This window comes from Nomascus leucogenys, chromosome 22a, assembly GCF_006542625.1.
Source record: "Nomascus leucogenys isolate Asia chromosome 22a, Asia_NLE_v1, whole genome shotgun sequence".
Classification (NCBI taxonomy): Eukaryota; Metazoa; Chordata; class Mammalia; order Primates; family Hylobatidae; genus Nomascus; species Nomascus leucogenys.
In genome coordinates, this window is record NC_044402.1 from 75455777 (window position 1) to 75478092 (window position 22316).

General features: G+C 34.7%; 1 protein-coding gene across 2 annotated transcripts in view; it reads right to left on the bottom strand.

Moving 5' to 3' along the window:
- Nucleotides 1-22316, bottom strand: part of ATF2 (activating transcription factor 2) — a 95404-nt gene that overhangs the window by 25347 nt on the left and 47741 nt on the right. Inside the window, exons 5-10 of one of the 2 annotated variants that reach the window (XM_003253739.2) lie at nucleotides 21283-21379; nucleotides 18104-18222; nucleotides 17845-17973; nucleotides 14521-14699; nucleotides 13500-13614; nucleotides 11071-11157 (exon numbers count right to left, since the gene is read on the bottom strand). In XM_003253739.2, coding sequence (XP_003253787.1) covers nucleotides 11071-11157; nucleotides 13500-13614; nucleotides 14521-14699; nucleotides 17845-17973; nucleotides 18104-18222; nucleotides 21283-21379 — 726 coding nt within the window. The remainder of the gene's footprint in view (nucleotides 1-11070; nucleotides 11158-13499; nucleotides 13615-14520; nucleotides 14700-17844; nucleotides 17974-18103; nucleotides 18223-21282; nucleotides 21380-22316) is intronic. The other variant, XM_003253741.2, reaches the window with a different exon arrangement.

Below are 22316 nucleotides of genomic sequence, written 5' to 3' on the forward strand. Positions count from 1 at the left end.
CCAGAAGATCATATACATGGAAACATACATTGCATAGCCTTTTGAATCTGGCTTCTTTCCCTTAGCACAACGCAGTTGAGATTCACCTGTGTTGTTGTATTATCTGTAGTTGTCTTTTTTTTTTTTTTTTTTTGAGAAGGAGTCTCACTCTTTCGCTCAGGCCGGAGTGCAGTGGCGCCATCTCGGGCTCACTGCAAGCTCTGCCTTCTGGGTTCACGCCATTCTCCTGCCTCAGCCTCCTGAGTAGCTGGGATTACAGGCGCCCGCCACCGCGCCCGGCTAATTTTTTGTATTTCTAGTAGAGACGGGATCTCACTGTGTTAGCCAAGATGGTCTCGATCTCCTGACCTCGTGATCCGCCCTCCTCGGCCTCCCAAAGTGCTGAGATTACAGGCGTGAGCCACCGTGCCCAGCCTATTATCTGTATTTTTCAATGAGTTTTTAATTGTATAGTATCCCCACTTTACACTTTAGGAAACCAGGTATCATTTGCTCAAGGATGCAGAGCTATTAAGCTAGTTCAAATCCTGGATATAAACCCAGATCTCTAATTTCAAGTGCAAAATATTTCCATGGCACCATGCTGCATACTTTATCCTTGGTGCTACCAGAAAACACAGGGAAAGATCAAGACACAGAGTCTGAAACTTTGTGGCTTAATGATTCAAAAGACAATCATAAGGATTTAGAGTGCCAAACCTGTTACTACAACTGCTAAGCCAGGATCAGGCATGTTTTCTCCCTCTTCTCTGACAGACTACTTCTTTATGAATTATAAAAAGTACCACTTATGTAATATCCTAGTGCTTTCACTGATTAGAACATGCAATGTACTATGGTCTTATACAGCTGAGAATACACTTTAGGTTCAGAACCTAACTCTACCTCAAACTGTCTGTGACTTTGAAGAAATCATTGATCTTTGAGTCTCAATTTCTTTACCTATAAAACTGGGAATAATAACTTCCTTGCAGAGTTGAGTTGAAAAATAAATATAACATGTAAAACTATCTGACTAGTAAAAGAATTTTTCAGATGTCAGTTTCCTTATTTCTTTAAGAATACTATTGAGGCCTCTATTTTCTTAGCACGGACGTCCAAAGAATCAGGATAGTTCCTATGTTTCTGAATTTTCAAAATGCCCTTAAGGGTCATCTTAAGCATTGGTTTGATCCCAGACATATTTTATGTGTGAGATGTAAAAAGTAGAGGTTCCTCTTCAAAGACTTTCCTCCCCATCTAATTAGGAATAAATAGTAACTTCTCTTAGAAGCAAAATTTATTCAAAGACCTGTGCTAACATTCAAATATCTGCTAGCCGTAATAAAGAAATCAATGTACTTTATGTTCTTAGCTCCTACAATTTACCTAAATATTTGCCCTGGCATGCTTATACTGGTCCAAGCAAGCATTAGGTCATAGCCTGTTCCTCTTCCTTATTTGAAGGTGTTTTTACCTTTCTCAGCATTCCACAAGTTACTTCCTCCTTCCTCTGTTCTCTTCTGCCTTTGCCTCTTTTAAAAGTTCTAAGTTGCTAGCCAATGAGGACAAATACAGAATGTGAGGTCCCATTCCAGCCAATGGAAACCGGACACAGCGGTAGGGTGGATGCGTCAGGTTATAAACGACCCTGTCTCCTTTGTTTCGTGTAATCTCATGGGAAAACTGCTGGCGAGTGTACCCTTTCTGCAGAAAGTAAAAAAATTGGCCTTGCTGAGGAAATTAAATCTATGTTCAAGTGCTATTTCTTCTTTTTTTTTATTATTATTATACTTTTAGGTTTTAGGGTACATGTGCACAATGTGCAGGTTTGTTACATATGTATCCATGTGCCATGTTGTTTTGCTGCACCCATTAACTCGTCATTTAGCATTAGGTATATCAAGTGCTATTTCTTCACGGCACCGGGGAACAAGTAAGCATTCCTAACAGAGACATGCTCAAGACCATAAGAAAACTGAATTTTTTAGAATCAAGACAAGATTCCTAGTTCCTTTTATAAACAATCAGAAACGACTATATTAATAGCTAAAACATAGGAAATTAGGACCCTAATAATTGATGGGATAATGTGGAAGTGGATGGATTAAAACTGAAATTAAATGAGGGACTAAAGTAGTAGCTGGCTAGAATCAGATAGGAATACTTAGGAAAATGATCAAGAAGTATTTAAAGTAGAAAGACCTGAGTTGGAAAAGTGTGGGTCAGAACAAAGGGAGAGAGTCTTGGGAGGTCGCCAGTCTGCATATTGATATATTTTATAAATAGAATGTTAGATATCAAAATACAATGACTAGTACCCAGTCTATAGTGATAAATTGGGGCTTTCATTTCTAGTTTTAAAATGTGCACAAATATAACTAGAGGTAGAAATGTGAGGCTTAGTAAATTATGTGTTTGGAAAACATTTTTAAGTCCTTAGGTAGAAATTATCATAGAATTGAAGAGCATTTAAAGTTTTACAGTGAAGAGCTTAACTCTCAGAATTAATGAAATACAGTAACTGCACATAGGGGAGCCTGAAGTACATAAACATCACTCTCTTGAATAATCTTTAGTAGGGCAAGTTACTACCTTATAGAGCACTTAAAAGCAGCATCAGTATTCATTCATTATCCTTCCTTGACTGCCCTAGGGTATACAGTACTCATCCAGTGAGGAAGCTCTAATGTTTGCTCCATGCTGTTACATTGATTACAAGGGGTCTGACTTGAAAAGTATGCCAGTGGGTATACAACAGAAAAAAAAGATTTTAAGGATTAATTAACACTGTTCTAAACTGTCCATTAATTTTTCTAAAACTACAACAAAAATGCACATACGCTAAAAAAGTTAGACTTAGGTCAAAAATCAGTCACTAAGTATCATTCATATAAATTTTACAATTAATCTAAGGATATCTACAATCCAGCCATACATATTTGTTAGGAGCATTTGAAGAAGGCCAAATACTTTGGTTTAAAAAAAAATCAATGAAAACAAATGTAATGAACATTTATTTCACAAAAGAATTTTGGAGCTAGCAGAGATAATGAAAGTCAATTAGTCCAATCACCATCTTACAGATACAGAAACTCTAAAAACCTGAAGTTACTTCCCAGAATCATAGTTAGCAGAGATAAAACCAGAAATTCTATTTGTTGACTCCCAGTTCACCGAACATATTCTAAACAAAATCTTTGCCAAACTGGAGCTCTAGTGTAATGTTAAATTTTCTAAATCTATTAGTAATCAATTAAGTTAAGTATCTGATATTGGTCAGTCCATTACTAAGATCAAAATCTCTCTCAATAGACAAATTTAATATATGTAAATAAGGATTAAGTACTCTAAGAAGTAAAGATTGAGCACTCATAAAAATTAAAGATTTAAGGTGGGGTGTGATGGCTTATGCCTATAATCTCAGCACTTTGGTAGGCCAAGGCAGGACTGCTTGAGCCCAGGAGTTCCACACCAGCCTGGGCAATATGGTAAAACTCCATTTCTACAAAAAACTTAAAAATTAGCCAGGTGTGGTGGTGCATGCCTGTAGTCCCAACTACTCAGGAGGCTGAGGCAGAAGGTTTGCTTGAGCCCAGGAGTTTGAGGCTGCAGTGAGCTCTGGCCTGGGCAACAGAGCAAGACCCTGACTAAAAAAAAAAAAAAAAAAAGAAAAAGAAAAAGGAGGACTTTACAAGGTCTATATTATCCAACATGTACAAGAAAACTTAGGCATAATTTTAATTTAAAGTAAGGGTAGACTTTGTTTGATAAACAAAAATGTCTTCATTATGTTTCTATGAAACAGACCAGTATTTTAATGTTTAATTTTCAGTGACATAAAGTTCAACTACTATATTGAAAACTTTTTTCTTAGAGAGATATAGATTGTTTCAATTAATTAAAGGATGAATAATTTGTTGTGCTGACCCATCTGACACATTCGCTTTAAGAGGTGATCTCCTAGAAATAATTTGTCATTCAAGTTCTATGTTGCACCCTTGAAAATAAATTTTATCACATCTGTCAGAACTTAGTAGGAACAAAGTACTCCATCATAGTTCAAAGAAAAAAGATAATGTTCTCTAGAAATAATTTATGAAAAAGTCAGATCCATATTTCATATGTGCCACAAAAGCTCATCAGAGTAATAACCCTCCTTCTCCTGGGTGTTATCCTACCATCTGCTGCTCTATTACTTATCTTTATTTTGCAACTAATTAACAGCATCATCTTCTAAATTCAGCTAGTTAATTATCATTATTGTGGTCTTTGCAGCATCATCAGTCCTCATGAAATCTTGTCTCCCCACCCCCAGAGAACATATGAAAATCAAGTAGGTTGAGAGAGGGTCTGTTTCTTTGGAGTGGGCTCATTAGGTATTTGCTGATTAGCTCGGCATGCAGAGGCAGGTCAGAAGAATTCTGCTGAACATGAGGTTCCATGCAGGGCCCAACCAAGTTAATGTAGGTTTCTGAACATTTGCCAAGATGCCCTCTGTCAGCTCTCAGTAGAAACCCCCTGCAGAAAACCTACTGGCTACCCACTGTGTGCAAAGATATTTCTCAGTTTGTCACACGTCTTAAAAAAAAAAAAAAAAAAAAAAAAGATTCTGGAGGATACTATTTAAATACTTTACTAAATCTTAAAATTCCCAGATGATTAACATTTTCTTATTCAGAAGAGTTGCTTTTTGATTACAAATATTACAAAAGAAAATTGTTTTATTAGAAGAGTAATATGATTTACGGGCTTAATGACAAACAAAACCCTGAAACCAAAATTCAGTGACAACTAGTCTAATTCTGTAGAAAATTATATCCTGGGAATTTTTCTGTTGTATTAAAAAGTACTAGATAGTCTTTCATTTTTCGGTCCCTGTCAACATTTAACACATTCTTACTTTTCCAAAGGCTTAAAGTTCTTAAAAATTAAAAAATACAAGCCTACTCTGAAGACTTTTTTTTTTTTTTTTTTTTTTTTTAGCAGAAAAGAAAGATCTTATTTCAGTATTCACAGCACACACAAACACAATGCATACATAATATCTTCCTGGAAAGCTGAACATCTGAAAATCAGGGAATTACAAAAACATCCTTGGCTATGTTAGCATACAAAGTAAATTTCTCTTTAGCTGTAGTGTGCTACTCATTCTTCCATGTTCCAATCCCATTATTTTTAATCACAGGTCATTTCGCAGAATTACTCCTGCTACAATATACAGCATGTTATTAACAGACTGTGATCATAAAGGTCTAATAAATTCTTGAGAGAGATGCAGAACCCTAAAAGGATGATGTTTAAAATACTTTCAAAGATCTGAAAACAACAAAGTAAAATCCAACAAAAGCAGTAAAAGAAGAAATTACAAGTTTTAAGGTGGTGGTGGGGTGGGGGGACAGTGCGCAAAAAGATGAAGAGTCAGAAAAATCACTTAATGTGTAACATGAATCTAGGGAATGTGAGCTGGGAACCACTTATTTGGAGAACGTGGACTCGGAGTTCTATCTTTAAGGCAGGAAAGAATCAAGTTCTGTGACCATTTATCTGGTCATTAAGAAAGCTCTGTGCACTGGGATACGAACCCATCTTCAATGTTCTTCAGCTGGGATGACAGAATTGTCTATATGGTGAGTCTTCGTAAGCCCACTGGAACTTAAAAAAGTAAACCAATACCACTGACATTTTAATTTCAAACTTTCATTTCAAATAAACTATACCTATTTGGTATTTTACCTTCTACAAGTGTCTAATCTAATTTGCCAAGCGGAATAACACATTATCCTTGGACTTTAAGTGAAAATGTTTAATTAAGAGATTGACTTGAGCCTGTGATTTTAGTTGTAAGTGCTGAGATAATCTTAAGTAAGCTTCTAAATAATTAATGAATATTTAAGAAAACTAGGTATCACTGTAAGTTTGGTTAAATTTAAGAATTATTAAAGTACTTAAGAAAGTCAGACAATTGAGAGAATTATTGAGTACATAGCTTTACATGTATATAGCTTATCGTGTTTAAGATTATATTTTAAGCTCTTTAAAAGCAATCATTACATAACTGTACATGTAAATTGCCTTGAGAACTTAGGAAACCACTAGGTTTTTAAACTTGTAATCTTAATAAATCTTATTTTTTAAAAGTAGTCCCTGAATAATCATTATGTGTACAAGTCACCATCAAGGGCATTAAAATCTGCCCCCCCCAAAAAATACGAAATCAAAACCCAAAACAAAATAGCTCATTGATAAAACATAATCCTAATTGCTACACATGCTGGAAAAAAAAAACCCATAATGGTCTTCTTAATGGTCTTCTTAGAAGAACATTCTTTTTTGACTCTCCTGATGGTCACTGAACACATTTGCAAGAAAAACTTCAAAATTTAAGATCGTATCTATTGAATTTCTTAGAACCCAAGAAATGTTTGCCATGTAACAATTGATAGAAATAGTTGTTAAATGATGTTGTTAATATAAAAAGAATATTGAAGTGTGAAATAATTTCTACGCAACAAAAAAATTCAAGTAATCAGAATTCCTTTATCCAGTACACTGACATTTTAAGTTACCAGTTCAGGTTACTATACTAGCATAGCAATATCTACTGTTTCACAAATGAGCTGAAATAAATAGCTATGATCTATTAGAAAATGGAAATAAAGGAAAATCAAATATACCAAAGATGGTAAGTTCCCAAACCACAATGTAATTAAAATATAAATCAATACGAAAAAGATAAATAGAAAAGCCTTGAAATATTTGGAAATTATACAGTGCACTTCTAAATAACTCACAGGTCAAAGAAGAAATCACAGGAGAAATTTAAAAAGTAATGACAATAAAAGTATAGCATATCAAGGCCGGGCGCGGTGGCTCATGCTTGTAATCCCAGCACTTTGGGAGGCCGAGGCAGGCGGATCACGCGGTCAGGAGATCGAGACCACGGTGAAACCCCGTATCTACTAAAAATACAAAAAATTAGCTGGGCGTGGTGGCGGGCGCCTGTAGTCCCAGCTACTCGGAGAGGCTGAGGCAGGAGAATGGCGTGAACCTGGGAGGCGGAGCTTGCAGTGAGCCAAGATTGCGCCACTGCATTTCAGCCTGGGCTACAGAGCGAGACTCCGTCTCAAAAAAAAAAAAAAAAAAAAAAAAAAAAAAAAAAAAAAAAAAAAGTATAGCATATCAAAATTTGTGCACAGAGGAAATTTTATAGCTTTAAATGTCTATATTAGAAAAAAGATTTAAATAGATAATCTAAGCTTCTACTTTAAGAAACCCCCAAAAGATAAGCAAATTAAGCTTAATTAAGTAGGAGAAAACAAATATTAAAGACAAAAGTAATAGTCAATGGGAGTATAAACATACCACCAAGAAAAATAAAGGCAAGCTACACACTAACAGAAAATAGACAGTAGAAATATATGTACCTCTCTCTCTAACAAAAACCTTATATCCAGTATGAATAAAGAATTCCAGGCTGAGTGCAGTAGCTCACGCCTGTAATCGCAGCACTTTGGGAAGCCGAGGTGGGTGGATCACCTTAGGTCAGGAGTTTGAGACCAGCCTGGCCAACATGGTGAAACCCATCTCTAAAAATACAAAAATTAGCTGGGTGTGGTGGCAGGTGACTGTAATCCCAGCTACTAGGAGGCTGAGGTGGGAGAATCGCTTGAACCTGGGAAGGGGAGGCTGCAATGAGCCAAGATCTCACCACTGCACTCCAGCCTGCGTGACAGAGAGAAAGACTGTCCAAAAAAAAAAAAAAAGAATTCCAGCCAGGTGCAGTGGCTCACGCCTGTAATCCCAACACTTTGAGAAGCTGGGGTAGGCAGATCACTTAAGGTCAGGAGTTCGAGACCAGCCTGGCCAACATGGTGAAACCCCATCTCTACTAAAAATACAAAAATTAGCTGGGCGTGGTGGCAGGAGCCTGTAATTCCAGCTACTCGGGAGGCTGAGGCAGGAAAACTGCGTGAACCCGGGAGGCAGAGGTTGCAGTGAACTGAGATTGTGCCACTGCACTCCAGCCTGGGCGACAGAGCAAGACTCTGTCTCAAAAATAAATAAATAAATAAAAATAATAATGCAATAATAAAAACAATTGGCCAGGCGCGGTGACTCTCATGCCTGTAATCCCAGTACTTTGGGAGGCCGAGGAGGGTGGATTGCCTGAGCTCAGGAGTTCAAGAGCAGCCTAGGAGAGCAATCTTTACAAAAAAACACAAGTAGTCCCAGCTACTTGAGGGGCTAAGGCAGGAGGATCACTTGAAGCCGGGAGATCCAGGCCGCAGTGAGCCAAGATCATGCCACAACACTCCAGCCTGAGTAACAGAGCCAAACCCCGTCTCAATCAATCAATCAATAAAAGAAAAACAACACAATTTTTTAAATGGGCAAAAGAACTCACAACTAATGTCTGGCCAAAAAGGAAATGGAAATTAAAACTACGAGACACTGCTAAACAGCGCTAGAATGTCTACTATTAAAAAGACAGGGAGAACCAAATGTTGACAAGAATCTGGGAACAACTGGAATTCCCATACACTGCTGGTAGGAATGTAAACCTTTGGGTATAGGTTTAGCAATTTCTTATAAAGTTAAAAGTATACCTACCTTCTGACTCGGCAATTCTACTTTTAGCTGTTTAGTCAATAAAATGAAAATATATGGCCATGAATAGAGTTATGTAAGAATGTGTATAGTAGCTTTATTCACAATAGCTAAACACTAGAAACCATTAAACGTCCATGAACAGGAGAATGGACAAAGAAATTGTGGTATATTCACACAATGGAATACCACTCAGCAATAAAAAGAAGCAAACTGTGATCACTCAACAACATGGATAAATCTGAGACATGCTGAGCTGGACATAAGAGTATGAAGTGGCTGTTTATATGAAATTCTATAACTAATCTACAGTTACAAACATCAGAATAGACAGAGTGGACTGATCGGAAAGAGAGAAACTTTTATTCTTTGTAATTTAATTTCCTGATGACCTAAAAGAAACAGTTATTCAGGTTAAGTGTAAAGTTTAACAGTTTCTAAAAATATGGCCTACTCTTGTAAAGAAAAGTATTTCTTAAAAGTGGATTTCTTCCTTTTGAGTTTATAGAAAAAAGTCCAATGAATATGTTAAAATACTTTTAGATGCAGTACACAATAACAAGATCTCCTTTTAATATCTATATCTGCTGTACTCAGTTCCCACTGCATGGTAAATTAAATTGAATTTTTCATCAATCAGTATACTAAAATGGGAAGTGCAAAAAATGCCCCTGGTGAAGCTCTTCTGCTATCAAGAAGATTCATCTTAGTATTTCCAAAGCTCTGACCTGAATATACTATGATGTGAAAAATTTCCTCCTTGGGTTTTTAGGGTCTTCTCTGACAATCAATAACCACCTAATTTTTATACTCTTCAACCGTTGTCATTCAGATAATATGTAAGCTTTATTGCTAAAACAGGGTGTCCTGTGCAAATTTCTGACTGATTGTCTGCACTAATGGAGAATAGCAGTAAAAATTTTTCAGGCCGGGTGCGGTGGCTCACACCTGTAATCCCAACACTTTGGGAGGCTGGGGCGGGGGGATCACAAGGTCAGGAGTTCGAGACCAGTCTGACCAATATGGTGAAACCCCGTCTCTACTAAAAATACAAAAATTAGCCAGGCATGGTGGTGCAAACCTGTAATCCCAGCTACTCAGGAGGCTGAGGCAGGAGAATTGCTTGAACCCGGGAGGCGGAGGTTGCAGTGAGCTGAGATTGTGCCACTGTACTCCAGCCTGGGCGAGAGAGCGAGACTCTATCTCAAAAAAGAATAATAAAAATAAATAAATAAATAAATAAATAAATAAATAAATTCAGCTCTGCAATATGTTTTAGCATGTAAAAATTTGTATTTAGTATAGTGACTAGCAAATAACTGAAGCAAATAGAAGGTGGCTAATAACTACTATTCTATTGATTTCCTAGGGATACATTAATTAATTGCTGTTGTTAGCCCTATTATGATATAGAACGTTAACATCTACCCAATTAATTGATGTTATTAATTAACTGATATTATTGTATTATAATGCAGCAAGGAGAATTACACTGATTTTTATTTTATTTTATTTTTGAGATGGAGTCTCACTCTGTCACCCAGGCTGGAGTGCAATAGTATGATGCTGGCTCACTACAACCTGGGCCTCTTGGGTTCAAGCAAATTCTTGTGCTTCAGCCACCCGAGTAGCTAGGATTACAGGCGTGCGCCACCACGCTCGGCTCATTTTTGTATTTTTAGTAGAGATGAGATTTCACCATGTTGGCCAGGCTGGTCTCGAACTCCTGATCTCAGGTGATCTGCCCACCTCAGCCTCCCAAAGTGCTTGGGATTGCAGGTGTGAGCCACTGCGCCTGGCCCTGTTTTTTTTTTTTTAAAATAGAAGCGTCAGATCTTCTACTAAGAAAATTAGAAAGTTTATAGGATTTAGGGTTAAGAAGTACCCCAGAAACCAAAGCTTAATCCTTTTATTTTACAGATGAGGAAATGCAATCTCAGGAAAGTTAAAGTTGCTTAAAGGTAGTGAATAGCGGAGTTAGGACTAAAATTAAAATTAAAATACACAACTAAACATTAATTTAATAGCATCTAAACAGCACAACAGAAAAAAATGGTTTTCTTTATATGTATCATGTTTGCTAACTTGTACAGTTAGCAAATTATTTCAGAATTCTTTTTAATACTGTTAAAACCACTCATCATTATTAGCAGCACTGCCTTCAGATGATCACATCTAGTTTCAGATGTAATACTCCTATTTTCCACTAGGAGGAGAAAAAGCCACAGGCAAAAGCCAGACAAACCACAAGTGACAAGAAACAGAACTTCTAATCTGCCCACTAATTTTAAAGTATCACTAACTACTCACTATGCTAAAGGAAGATTTCTGTTTTCAAATTTTGTGGTTTATCTATAGTATAAAACAGTCCGTAACTTTATAAAAATGTGATCTAAATTGTGCATTTGAAGCAGGCTTTAGTGAAAACATTAATTCAAAACGGCCTCAAGCAATGTACAGAACAAATAAAATCTGGCTTACCATTTTTGCTTCTGACTGTACTGGTTGGGGAGAGGAAGGACCTGGGATTCCTGGAACACTAGGCACCATGGTGACTGGTCGAACGAGCTATGCATAAGATAAGGAAAAATAATTGCTAGAGAATATATTCAAAATGAGATTTGTACTTTACTGCTGTTATAATAATTTGAGACTTTAAGAATCAGAACATTGTAAATTTATCACCAGCTGATTTTATCTCTATACCAAATCCTTATTTGGTCTTATATCCTGACTTATCCTTCAAAAGCTGTCAATTTCTGAGACATGTGCTTTCTTAAGCTTCAGTTTCTACAATTTCTTTCTTAATGGTCCCTGTTGGAAATTCATAATATTCAAAGTGATTAATGCAAAAATTCTCAAAGATCTGTCAAACTTCCATTTTGAATATGAAAGGAAGAATGTCAAAACTTGTGACACTTAGGCATAAAAAATAATTTCAACAATGAACTTTGCTTTTCTAAAAATATATATAATGAATTTTCTTATACATACCACGTAATAACAAATAACACACTAATAATTTCTCAAATAATCTGTAACAGGTTTTACCATTTTGGTTTTTTCCTTTTTTTTCTTAAGCCTAACACTGAGTGAACACAGTTACTGTATAAATAAAGTGTATCTTTTCTTTCATTTCCGGTCACTTTCATCACTAGGTACATGTAACAGGATAATCAGAATCTCAAAAACAAGGCAAGAATGTTTCCCTCCTCAAAAACATATCCTCAGTAAAGAGGAAGCAGATACCTTATATCTGAGTCCTCACAAAGTCTCTCAAATAATGCATTTTGAACAACGAAGTTCTTTTTAAAGAAGGCACATTATCTTGAAATTACGTCAAATGATCAAAACAATGCTAATTTTGGATAGTTCAAAAGATCACCTGGAAGAATTAGTTAATGAAAAAAAGACATAAATCTCAAACATTAATCCTAGTAATATTCTTGGGGGTAATCTCACTGAAAGTGTTGGAATGTTACTATAAGTAAGCTTTTAAAAATAATTTTTATTATTTTTGAGACAGGGTCTTACTTTGCTGCCCAGCCTGGAATGCAGTGGTGCAATCTCGGCTAACTACAGTCTCAAACTCCAGGCTCAAGTGATCCTCCCACCTCAGCCTTCTGAGTAGCTGGGACTACAGGTGCCTCCACCACAACTGGCTAATTTGTGTTTATTTTTTGTAGAGATGGGGTTTTGCCATGTTGCCCAGCCTGGTCTTGAACTCCTGGACTTAGGCAAGCCACCCACCTTGGTCTCCCAAAGTGCTGGGATCACAGGCGTGAGCCACTGCACTTGGCCTAAAAATAATTTTTAAAAGCTACACTGTAAATGATTACACTGTACTGATCAGTAACAAGCATCTTAGAAGGTAAAAGAAAAAACTATCTTTTTATTACATAAATAAGTACCTAATGCTTGGTGTAAGATTTCCAGGGAGAGAATAATAGAGAGATTCAAAAAGTAATATATTGTAAATAATTTAGATGAAAAAGAAAATAATGTGTTCTGGAAACTGTGCTAGATGTCTCAAAAAGTGGTTTTCAGGATGAAAACTTGAATGTCAAAAAACTGAAGAGTTTGTTTGAATAAGACTGTTTTATGTAATATAAGTAAGAAAAAAGCAATTTTCTAACACACATTATTCCAAACAATGTGTTTTTAAATGTTCATTAAACTATTACTTTTTTTTTTTTTTTTTGACTTGGGGTCTTGCCCTGTCATCCAGGCAGGATCCACAGCTCACTGCAGTCTCAAACGCCTGGGCTCACACAATCCTCCTACCTCAGCCGCCCAATATGCTGGGATTACAACAGGCATGAATCGCCATGCCTGGCCAAACCATTAAATATTATAAGTAGATAGTTAACTATTTTGTCTATGTCTTTCAAAATTTATATATTTAACACACCCCTCAAAAAACTTTTTTGGGGGTCTTTTCACAGGGAAAGTGAAAGATTATTTTTCTAGAACATTTACATTTTAACATGTTGGGCTATCAAAGATTCTGCAAACCCTACTTGACCACAAAAATTCAGAGTGTGTCTTTATAAACAATTTCCATACTAATAGAAAAACCACAGAGTTACCTGACAAGTATTCTAGTATAAATAGCTTTCTAAAATTTGAAATCTGTGTTAATATTTGAATGCTACATGTCCAGTCAAATTGAAATGGGTTGAATAAGAAGATCTCAGTATAAAAAAAAAAATTAAGATTTTGGGGGGAAGAGAAAAAATAGCTATACCTTGAATGGTATATGCTATTACAATGATAACAAATAAATACTATCAACTGCTAATCAATATTATGTTAAATTCAATTTCGTAAGCCAGTCAAGCAGCCAACTTTATTTTCTGACTACAAAGATCAGTTTTGCAATAGAGATTTAAATAGTCTAACTTTCTTACTGGGACTGCAGCTGGAACATGCACATTAGAACTTGTAATTGATGCAGGAATAGCAACAGGCATGGTTTGTCCATTAGGAAGATGTAACAGAAGAGGAAATGGGCCTGGTACAGGGCTAAGAAAAATAAAAGAAGAGAAATTTTAAGAAAGAGATTCATACCAACTGTCTCTTAAAAATACAATAGTATTTTTACTCCTTTAACCATATCATTTAAAAATACATTTTCTAACCACAGCAAAGCAAATAGCAAAATTTAATTATTTTTAATTGCATCTTAAATGCATAACCTGTGTAGCAGTATTGAAAAGAAGAGAAAAGTTATGGATTTACTTAGGACAATCTCCAATTTGTAAAATGAGAAAAATTCTCATCAGAGAGCTCTTGGGAGCTACCAGTAAGAACTGAAAGAAATGGAATCTGGTGATGGAGTAATTTTTTTTTTTTTTTTTTTTTTTTGAGACGGAGTCTCGCTCTGTCACCCAGGCTGGAGTGCAGTGGCGCGACCTCGGCTCACTGCGAGCTCCGCCTCCCGGGTTCACGCTATTCTCCTGCCTCAGCCTCCCGAGTAGCTGGGACTACAGGCGCCTGCCACCGCGCCCGGCTAACGTTTTTTTTGTATTTTTAGTAGAGACGGGGTTTCACCGTGTTAGCCAGGATGGTCTCGATCTCGATCTCCTGACCTCGTGATCCACCCATCTCGGCCTCCCAAAGTGCTGGGATCACAGGTGTGAGCCACCGCGCCCGGCCGATGGAGTAATTTTATATTTTGTGTGAAATAGCATGAAAATAAGACTATCGTAAATTCACATTCTATATTTGTTTTTAGTTGCATTTATCTCCCACTCTATTAGTTAACATTTATATTAAAGAAGACTACACAAGTACTTTTTCCAAAATTCGAAGCATGCACACACATACAAAACTAAGATCTTAGTTTGAATAATCAAATGTCTTAGGAAAAATCATAACAAAACAAGCTTAATTCATGTATATGTTCAATGACTGGCCTGAATCACTTACACAATTGGCCTGTTAGAGGATGGTGCCTGGGTGATTACAGTACTTGAGGTTGGTGAAGGTACTGCCTGCTGAATAATTACACTTGAGTCAGAACTTGTAAGCAGCACATTGGGAACCTGTAATGATGCTGGACGAACAATAGCTGACGTGGGCTGTGCAGTTTGTGCCAATGGTACTTCCTATTTAACAGTGAGATAAAAAAGGGTGGCATTTAAAAATACAAATCATGTACCTTAGTGAACAGAATGTAACACACTTCTAAAAGCATCTACAGAATAATAACTGCTAAAAGCAAATTAGTATCTAAAATTAATTAAAAGAACATTTTAGAAGAGCTGTAAAGACTCAAATGCAATGTTCAATTAATATTTTAATTTTAAAAAGACTGTTTTTTTTTGTTTTTTTTTTTTTCAGTACAACTTGTTCTCCTATCAATCCAGAAATAAGTTAAGTTAGACTGGGCAACTTGGCTATGATACCAAGAGAATTTTAATAAAAAATAAAAATATAATCCATTCTCAGAGAATCACAGAACTTAAAATCCAGAAGGGACTGTTTAGTCCCCCTCCCTCATTATACTGTATGAAGAGGAAACAGGTCCAGTGAGACTGTGTTATGGCTGATACAAATTAAGTAACAGAAATAAGAATTTTTAGAGCAATACAAATAATTGTTAATTTCAGTTAGCTATCTCTTCTATATCAATAATTTCTTCATGTCGAAAGGCCATGTAATACTGATATCTTGAATGTAAAATAAATAATTACTGGAGTGAACTCTTTCAAGTTAGGAAAACAGAATTTGTCAGCCAAAACCTTAAAGATGGTATTTCCTCTCGTTTTACAGATTAGAGAACAAAAAGTTTTAAAAGATTTTACCCAGAATTCCTTAAATAGTCAGTGTAAAAATTGGGTCTATTGTGTTTTATGAATTGGCCTGTATGCTGCCACTTATCATCAAAATCTTATTAAGCTACACAGGAAGAAGGATAAAGTAGTAGTATTGTAACTTCATTTATTCAGTAAGTTGAGAACTTATGCTCCCAAGGACTAGCTCTCAAGGAAGAGACAATAAACAGGTAAAACAAGTAAGAAAATTTCAGATTATAGTAAATGTTAAGTGTTACAGAATAATACATGCAATGAAACAAAGGATGAAAGATTAGCTGAAGGTAAGGAAGAGTCAGTTAATTTAGATAGCATAGTAAGAATAGGTGAGCTTCTTTGCAAAAACAGCATTTGAACTGATGATGAAAGGATAAGGAGGAGAGCATTTCATTATAGGGAGAAGGAAGCAATACCATATGTCATGTCCTGAGGTAGGAAAAAGCTCTGAATATTTGATGAACACAATAGAGAGGCACGAGGTGAGGATAGATGCGTAGACAGGCCCAGATCAAAGAGGGCTTATGCCGAGGAGTGTGAATTATTTTAAATACAATGGTAGACCATTGAAAGATTTTAAGCAGGTGAGTGTTTAATGTATTAAAAGTCATCTTAACAGAAAATGGATTGGAGGTAGAAGCAGGAAGACAAGTTAGAAGGTAACTGTTAATAATCCAAACAAAAGATGATGATGGTTTGGGCTTAAGTGGTGTCACTGAACACAGACATAGAGGATGAGATTCAGGTCTGATAAAATATGCTGTTAGTTTCAGTGTAAAAGAAAAGAAGAAATTAAGGATGACCCCTAAATTTTCAGCTAGAACAAGTGAATGGATGGAGAAAACTTACTGAGATGGGGAAAACTGGGGGAAGAATCAAGGACTCTGATTTTGACCTATTAAGTTTAAGATGTCTATTAGACATAGAAAAGGTAATGTCAAGATGGAGTTGGATATAAATCTGGCAATCTGGTGAGATACTTATGCCCATAGAAATTTGGGAGTCATCAGTATGTAGATGTTTATTAAAGTTATGGGTCTGGATGAGATCACCTAGGAAGAAAATCAAGAAAGAAGAAGAGGTCCAGATTTTTTTTTTTTTTAATCAATTTAATATGGTATACCTTGCTCAAGGAGGGCCTAATGATTGGGGAATGCAGAAAGAAGTAATACTCCTAAAAGATGCTGAAGCAGCCATGAACAATGAAAAACTGTTAAATGTGAAAAGAATGAAATGCTCTCTAGGAAAAAAGATTTGTATCAGAGATTTAAAAAGCATTTTCAATAACTGTAATAATGTGGAAACAACCTTTATGTCCAAAAAGAGCAGGATAACATAATATATATCATATAATAAAATAAAGTACAAGCATTAAAAATTATGATTTGGGGAACTCTCTAATGACATGGGAAAATATTCATCAATACTGAGGGTCTAAAGCACAACATAAAATAAAGCTAGGATCTTTGTATCCATCTATCCTTCTATTTAACTATTCACTTATGTATTTGTACCTATAAATGTATATACCTAGAAAAAAATGTTTCAAGATAGTAATTCTTATTCAATTATGTGCTAATAGGTGATTTTGGTTTTCTTTTCATGTTTCTATATTCTTAGAGAAGAAGAATGAGAATGTACTTTTAAAATGAGAAAAAGAAAATGAAAAAAAAACACACACACACACACACACAAACAGAAAACAAAGCATTTATTCTTAGCCAAAAAGCTATTTTTTCTGTATTTCCTTATTTCTAGCTTCTCTGCCATGACAGAAGTCTATTAATAAGTACTGTTTTAGAATAACAATCTAAAAAAGAATATTGCCACTGCCTCTTTATGTGTCCCATTGCCTCTTCGCTGTGCCCTGCATGGTACTCCCAAATAAATATGTGCTTATTCTATGTGCTTGTGAACAAAAGAGTGACCAAGAAGTTCCCGTAATAATGTTACTCAACACACAACTGTAGCCCAGATGGTCCCAGATTATCTGGGTATTCAAGCTAGTATCATCATCGTCCTAAGTGCCGCTAACAAAGATCCACTCCTGAGAATGAGTAACTAGTCCCTTAATCCTGTAAAAGTCTAAAAAACCATTGTTCAAATAATTTTTTGAACAGATTCTTAATTAAGCTGTTACTGTATAAAAGTAGCTAAATATAAAATGGCAAACACATAAAAATTAAGTTAAATTTATAAATTTATATATCTTTTAAAAATAAGTTTTATCTAACATGACTGTTCTTCCCTATAATTTTTGTGTACAATAAAACTGCAGTCTTCTTACCCTGAAATATCTGAGTATTGACAGGCTTTCACATATAAAACTATTGCAAGCTGACACTGAATTTAATACATTAACATTTTATGGAGATTAAATAGTAAACTTTATTTGGGCACTGTTCTTCCCCCTTAGTTTGTATTTCTAAAAATTTCTAACCTTCTCATCACTGGTAGTAGACTCTGGGTGAGGTAAAGGACTATCCTGGTGAGTTGTTTCTACAACAGAAGGCTCCTCAATTTTGCTTCTTATGATAGGTGTTGCAAGAGGGGATAAATCTAGAGGCATCTATAATTCAAATAATAAGGAAAAGGTTATAAGGTCAAAAACAGTATGTCTAAATTTAAAAAGCAGGAAGTATAAACTATGATTACTTCTCTGTCAGAAGTACTCTTTAAATTTCATGGTTACAACATACTTTTTTAATGTCGTCTTCTGAAGCTTTCTTGAATTCATTCTCAAATGGACTCGCCAACTCATTAAACAAACCCACTTCTTCACAGTTTTTCAAGAATCTTGTTGGTGTTGGGGTCTGATCTGAAATAAATGTCAAAAAGTAATCATGCATATTTAAATATGTTAAGACTCTAAAATATAGCTACTAAGTTAACAAATTAGCAGGACTGGTTCAGTCAGTTGTTAATTCTCTCTTTGGAAAGACCTCTTCCTTTAAAGCAAATAAAATTTGGTTAAATTTTTGTTGTACTTCTTATTTCCTCCAACTTTAAGAACTATGAAAGTAGGAAAGTCCTTTTTGCTCCTTAGTCCACTGCTTCTCTCTGAGTAGAATGGCATAAACATCCTCTACTCAAGAGATAAACTATTATTATCTAACACAGTATAAAGAATTTTTTAAATTTACATTATTAAAAACTACAATTATTTAAATAAATGAAATTTGGGGAAAACTAGAATAAGGGCATGTGTATCTGCTTTAACTTGGTTCTTCCACTAGCTGTTCATACTCTATTATGAAAGCAAACTAAGATAAAATAATCTTTAATAGGTAGATAAAAATATTGTAAGAAAGAAAATAAAAGTTAAAACAGCCCTAAAACAACAAATCCTCTTTTTGCCACTATCTACTGAAACTAATTTTCTAATTTAATGCATTTTACAAGCTAGGTACAAGGGATATGTGTCAGTCACATGCCTCCAGAATGTTCTAGCTTAATTCCTAGGGAGTAAGAAAGAGTCTACTCTATTTTCTTACAACATGAAACATTTCAACTTTACTCGAATATGTACTCCTACTGTGTACATTAACATATGTACTCAGTGTCCATGTATAGGCTACAAAAAATGCCAGATAAGATTTACACTGAATGAAAAGCAAGAAACTTATAAATTCTGCCTACTTAGTGTTACTATTTTCAAGGGTGTCTATTCATATTGATTAGAGTTGGTAGCACATTCAAATTCTATTCACATTTAACATATTTTAGAGCACCAATTTTACAGGCTATAGCAGGGATCTAGCCTAAGTGAAGTAAAAGTACTCTACTAAGGAAGACTCTGGGTTTAAGAGAAAATATTCCTAATTCCTTTTGTAAGATTAAAATTTACATATTTGTTAACCATTATGTCCCCACAGAGGGCATTACTTACTATTTTACCTTTGCCCCCCACATGTATACCTAGAGAACTAGTATTTTTACTATGTACAAATATATTTCACACTAAAATGACCCACTTGTAATACAAAACTAGACATAATGCAGGCCTGTCTCAGGCACTGTTAGTAATATCAGAATTACTAGAAGGACTCTATTATATCATAATTTTACTAGTTTCTAGCCTATCCCTTAATTCCCAACTCCCAAAAGATCTCAAATACCACATTATAGTAAGTAAAATACATGTATTAGCTTAAGTCCATCATGACTAAATTAGTAGGTCAAATCTAAATGTGACTCTTCTGTTCACACCCAAAGGGTTTGTCTATCTAAGTTCATTAGAAGGCTCTTAACTTACATTAAAGAGAGGGAAAAATCTTAAAAAAATAAAATACATAAGCACAAGTCACTTTTATCAATGATTACTGGAACCATCAGACTTGAGAAAAGTCAACATAGGCACAATCATTTAACATGCACATTGCATATGGCTACTGATCACCAAAAATATACCACACACATCATGCATTTTATTTGCATAGTAATGTTAACCTATTCATCTCAACATATGTTAGTGAAAAAAAAGGTCAAGTACTGTGTTTGAATGTGCTCTATTTTTCTACTGCATTAAATGTGATCAGACAGGAAAGTAATTTCTAGAAATCAATTTCAAAACATATTTGAGTTAAAGAGTTACACACAGAGAAAGACTGTGCTAAGGCAGAAAGTTTCAGAAAAACAAAGAGCTTCATGCCTAGGAGAGTGAACTGTCCAGGTTGTTACTATTTTGCTTGTTTGGTTCCTTTGGTTCTAGCTCTTAATGTCTAATGTAAAATACTCCAAAAAAAAAAAAAAAAGCATTATCTCACTCTTCTGTATAAGTAACAGATCTCTAAGTTACTTATGGAACTTAGGATATGTTGGAAGTTCCCCTACATTTTTCCTACGTATATTGTTTTTGATAAATTAACTTTCTGTTACCTTCAATTTCTTCATTACAAAAATTTCAATACTGAAAGTAGAGGGAAAACCACCGAATATTTGCTTTATTATCTATCCAAAACACTGCACAGAACAATTTGGTCTCTATACTAATAATTTAAAAGTATTATAGTATTTGGGTGTAATTCCAGACTTACATGATATATAACAAGCTTTACAAGAGAAAAGAAAAACCTAGTTAATCTGAATATTTATGATATGTAAATCTATGATTATGACACGAAAGATCTGAAATTTATATAGTTTTATCACAATACTTATAAAATATACCAAAAAAGTAGCAAAATTATACATGACATATATGTATATATACATAGATGTGTGTGTGTATATATTTAAATACCAAAAAAAGGCAACTAATACAGCATGGAATGACAATCAACCAATGTATGAACTGGGTTTTTCTTTTCACAAACAGTGAAAAATAATCAACTGCTTAGGTGATACTGTACGTTCATAGTGTCAACACACAAAAACTGCATTGACTGAATTTAGAGCCTCTTTACTGAGAATATTTTACTAATACAAATGTTTAGTCTCAAAAGAAATATAAACAACTCTAATGAACAAGTCTGCTCACTGTTCTTTCTCCAACGGGAGAAGCTTGATCATTTTCTATCTTCACACAGCCTTGTAAGTCAGTTGTACAAGACAGCTAAAAGAAATGCTGACTAAATACCATGTTAGTTCAATTATTAGTTAAATGTAAAATTTGTAGATGGTATGAATGTTCCCAGAGTTCTAATGAACTTCCACAAAATTGACATTGGAATATAAATTTGAAAATCACGCAAAAAAGTGAAATGAATGGTCAGAAGGAAACATGAAAATGTAATGGGTAAAATACATGTTGCCAACATTTACTATAATGAAGTCATTGGAATATCACCAGACTATATTATTTACAGAGAATACACAAAAATTGTGCACATTCCAGGTGAAATATGTATACAAGCTATTAATAAAAGCATATACTAACCAGCCACAATGACACTGTCATTACGTGCTGGACCAAATTTCAGTGTCATCTCATGTTTATGTTTATGGACAGCCAAATGATCCTCGTTGGTAAAACGCTGTGGCAAAAAGTTTTAAAATATAGTTAAGATTTTCAATTTGATCAAATAAGTAAAATGATTAGGAAATTAATTTCCACAACATGTAAAACCACCATTAACAGTGAAATAGCAGTTTTTAAACTATAAAAGAATCCGTTATTGTTAGTAGATAAGCACACTAGATTGCAAACAATCACAGAGAAACCCATTACTCAAGAATAAGCAATACTGATATATTGCTAGGTCACACAACTCACTTGAGAGCATTTAAAAATAAAATTGGAGGCAAAGAAACTTTACATAAATTTCTTATGGATACTAAAAATAGACCACCATTAATTTGTCTTATCATAGTAGAAACTATACTCCATGGTACAATGACTTTTCAAGAAAGTACTGTAGTATTAATATTTACCTAGACTTAAGGTTACTTACCACTTTTTAAAAGAGAATTTTCTTATAAAAGTATTATGCCTGGACAAAATTAAGAAATAAATCCGATTTTTATGTTACCACATAAAAAAGAATGCCTTTGTTTTAATCCAGCAAAGAAATAGCAACCGATATAATAACAAAGCAGCTCATTTTAAAATAAAAAATTTTAAAGTAGCCAAAGTAATTTTTTCTTGAGAGTTCTTACATAAAAATGGAGCAAAATTATTTTTAAAACATTTTATTTTTAAAGTTATCCATCATATTTTTTCCTACCTCTAACTTGGATAAGTTTTGCATGCCAAAGGTAACATTTATGATTATAACATAATAAATGCATTATCTCCGATGTCTGAACATCAGCATTTTTGAAGATGCTCATTAAGCAACATTTATAACTGAAAATAGGGAGCTTTCTGTTATTTCAGAGCAATAACTTTAAAATGCTAAGTTAACAGATCTCAGTTCATTCTTTATAACCTTACAAGTGAGGATGTTAAAATATATATATACTTGAACTTGG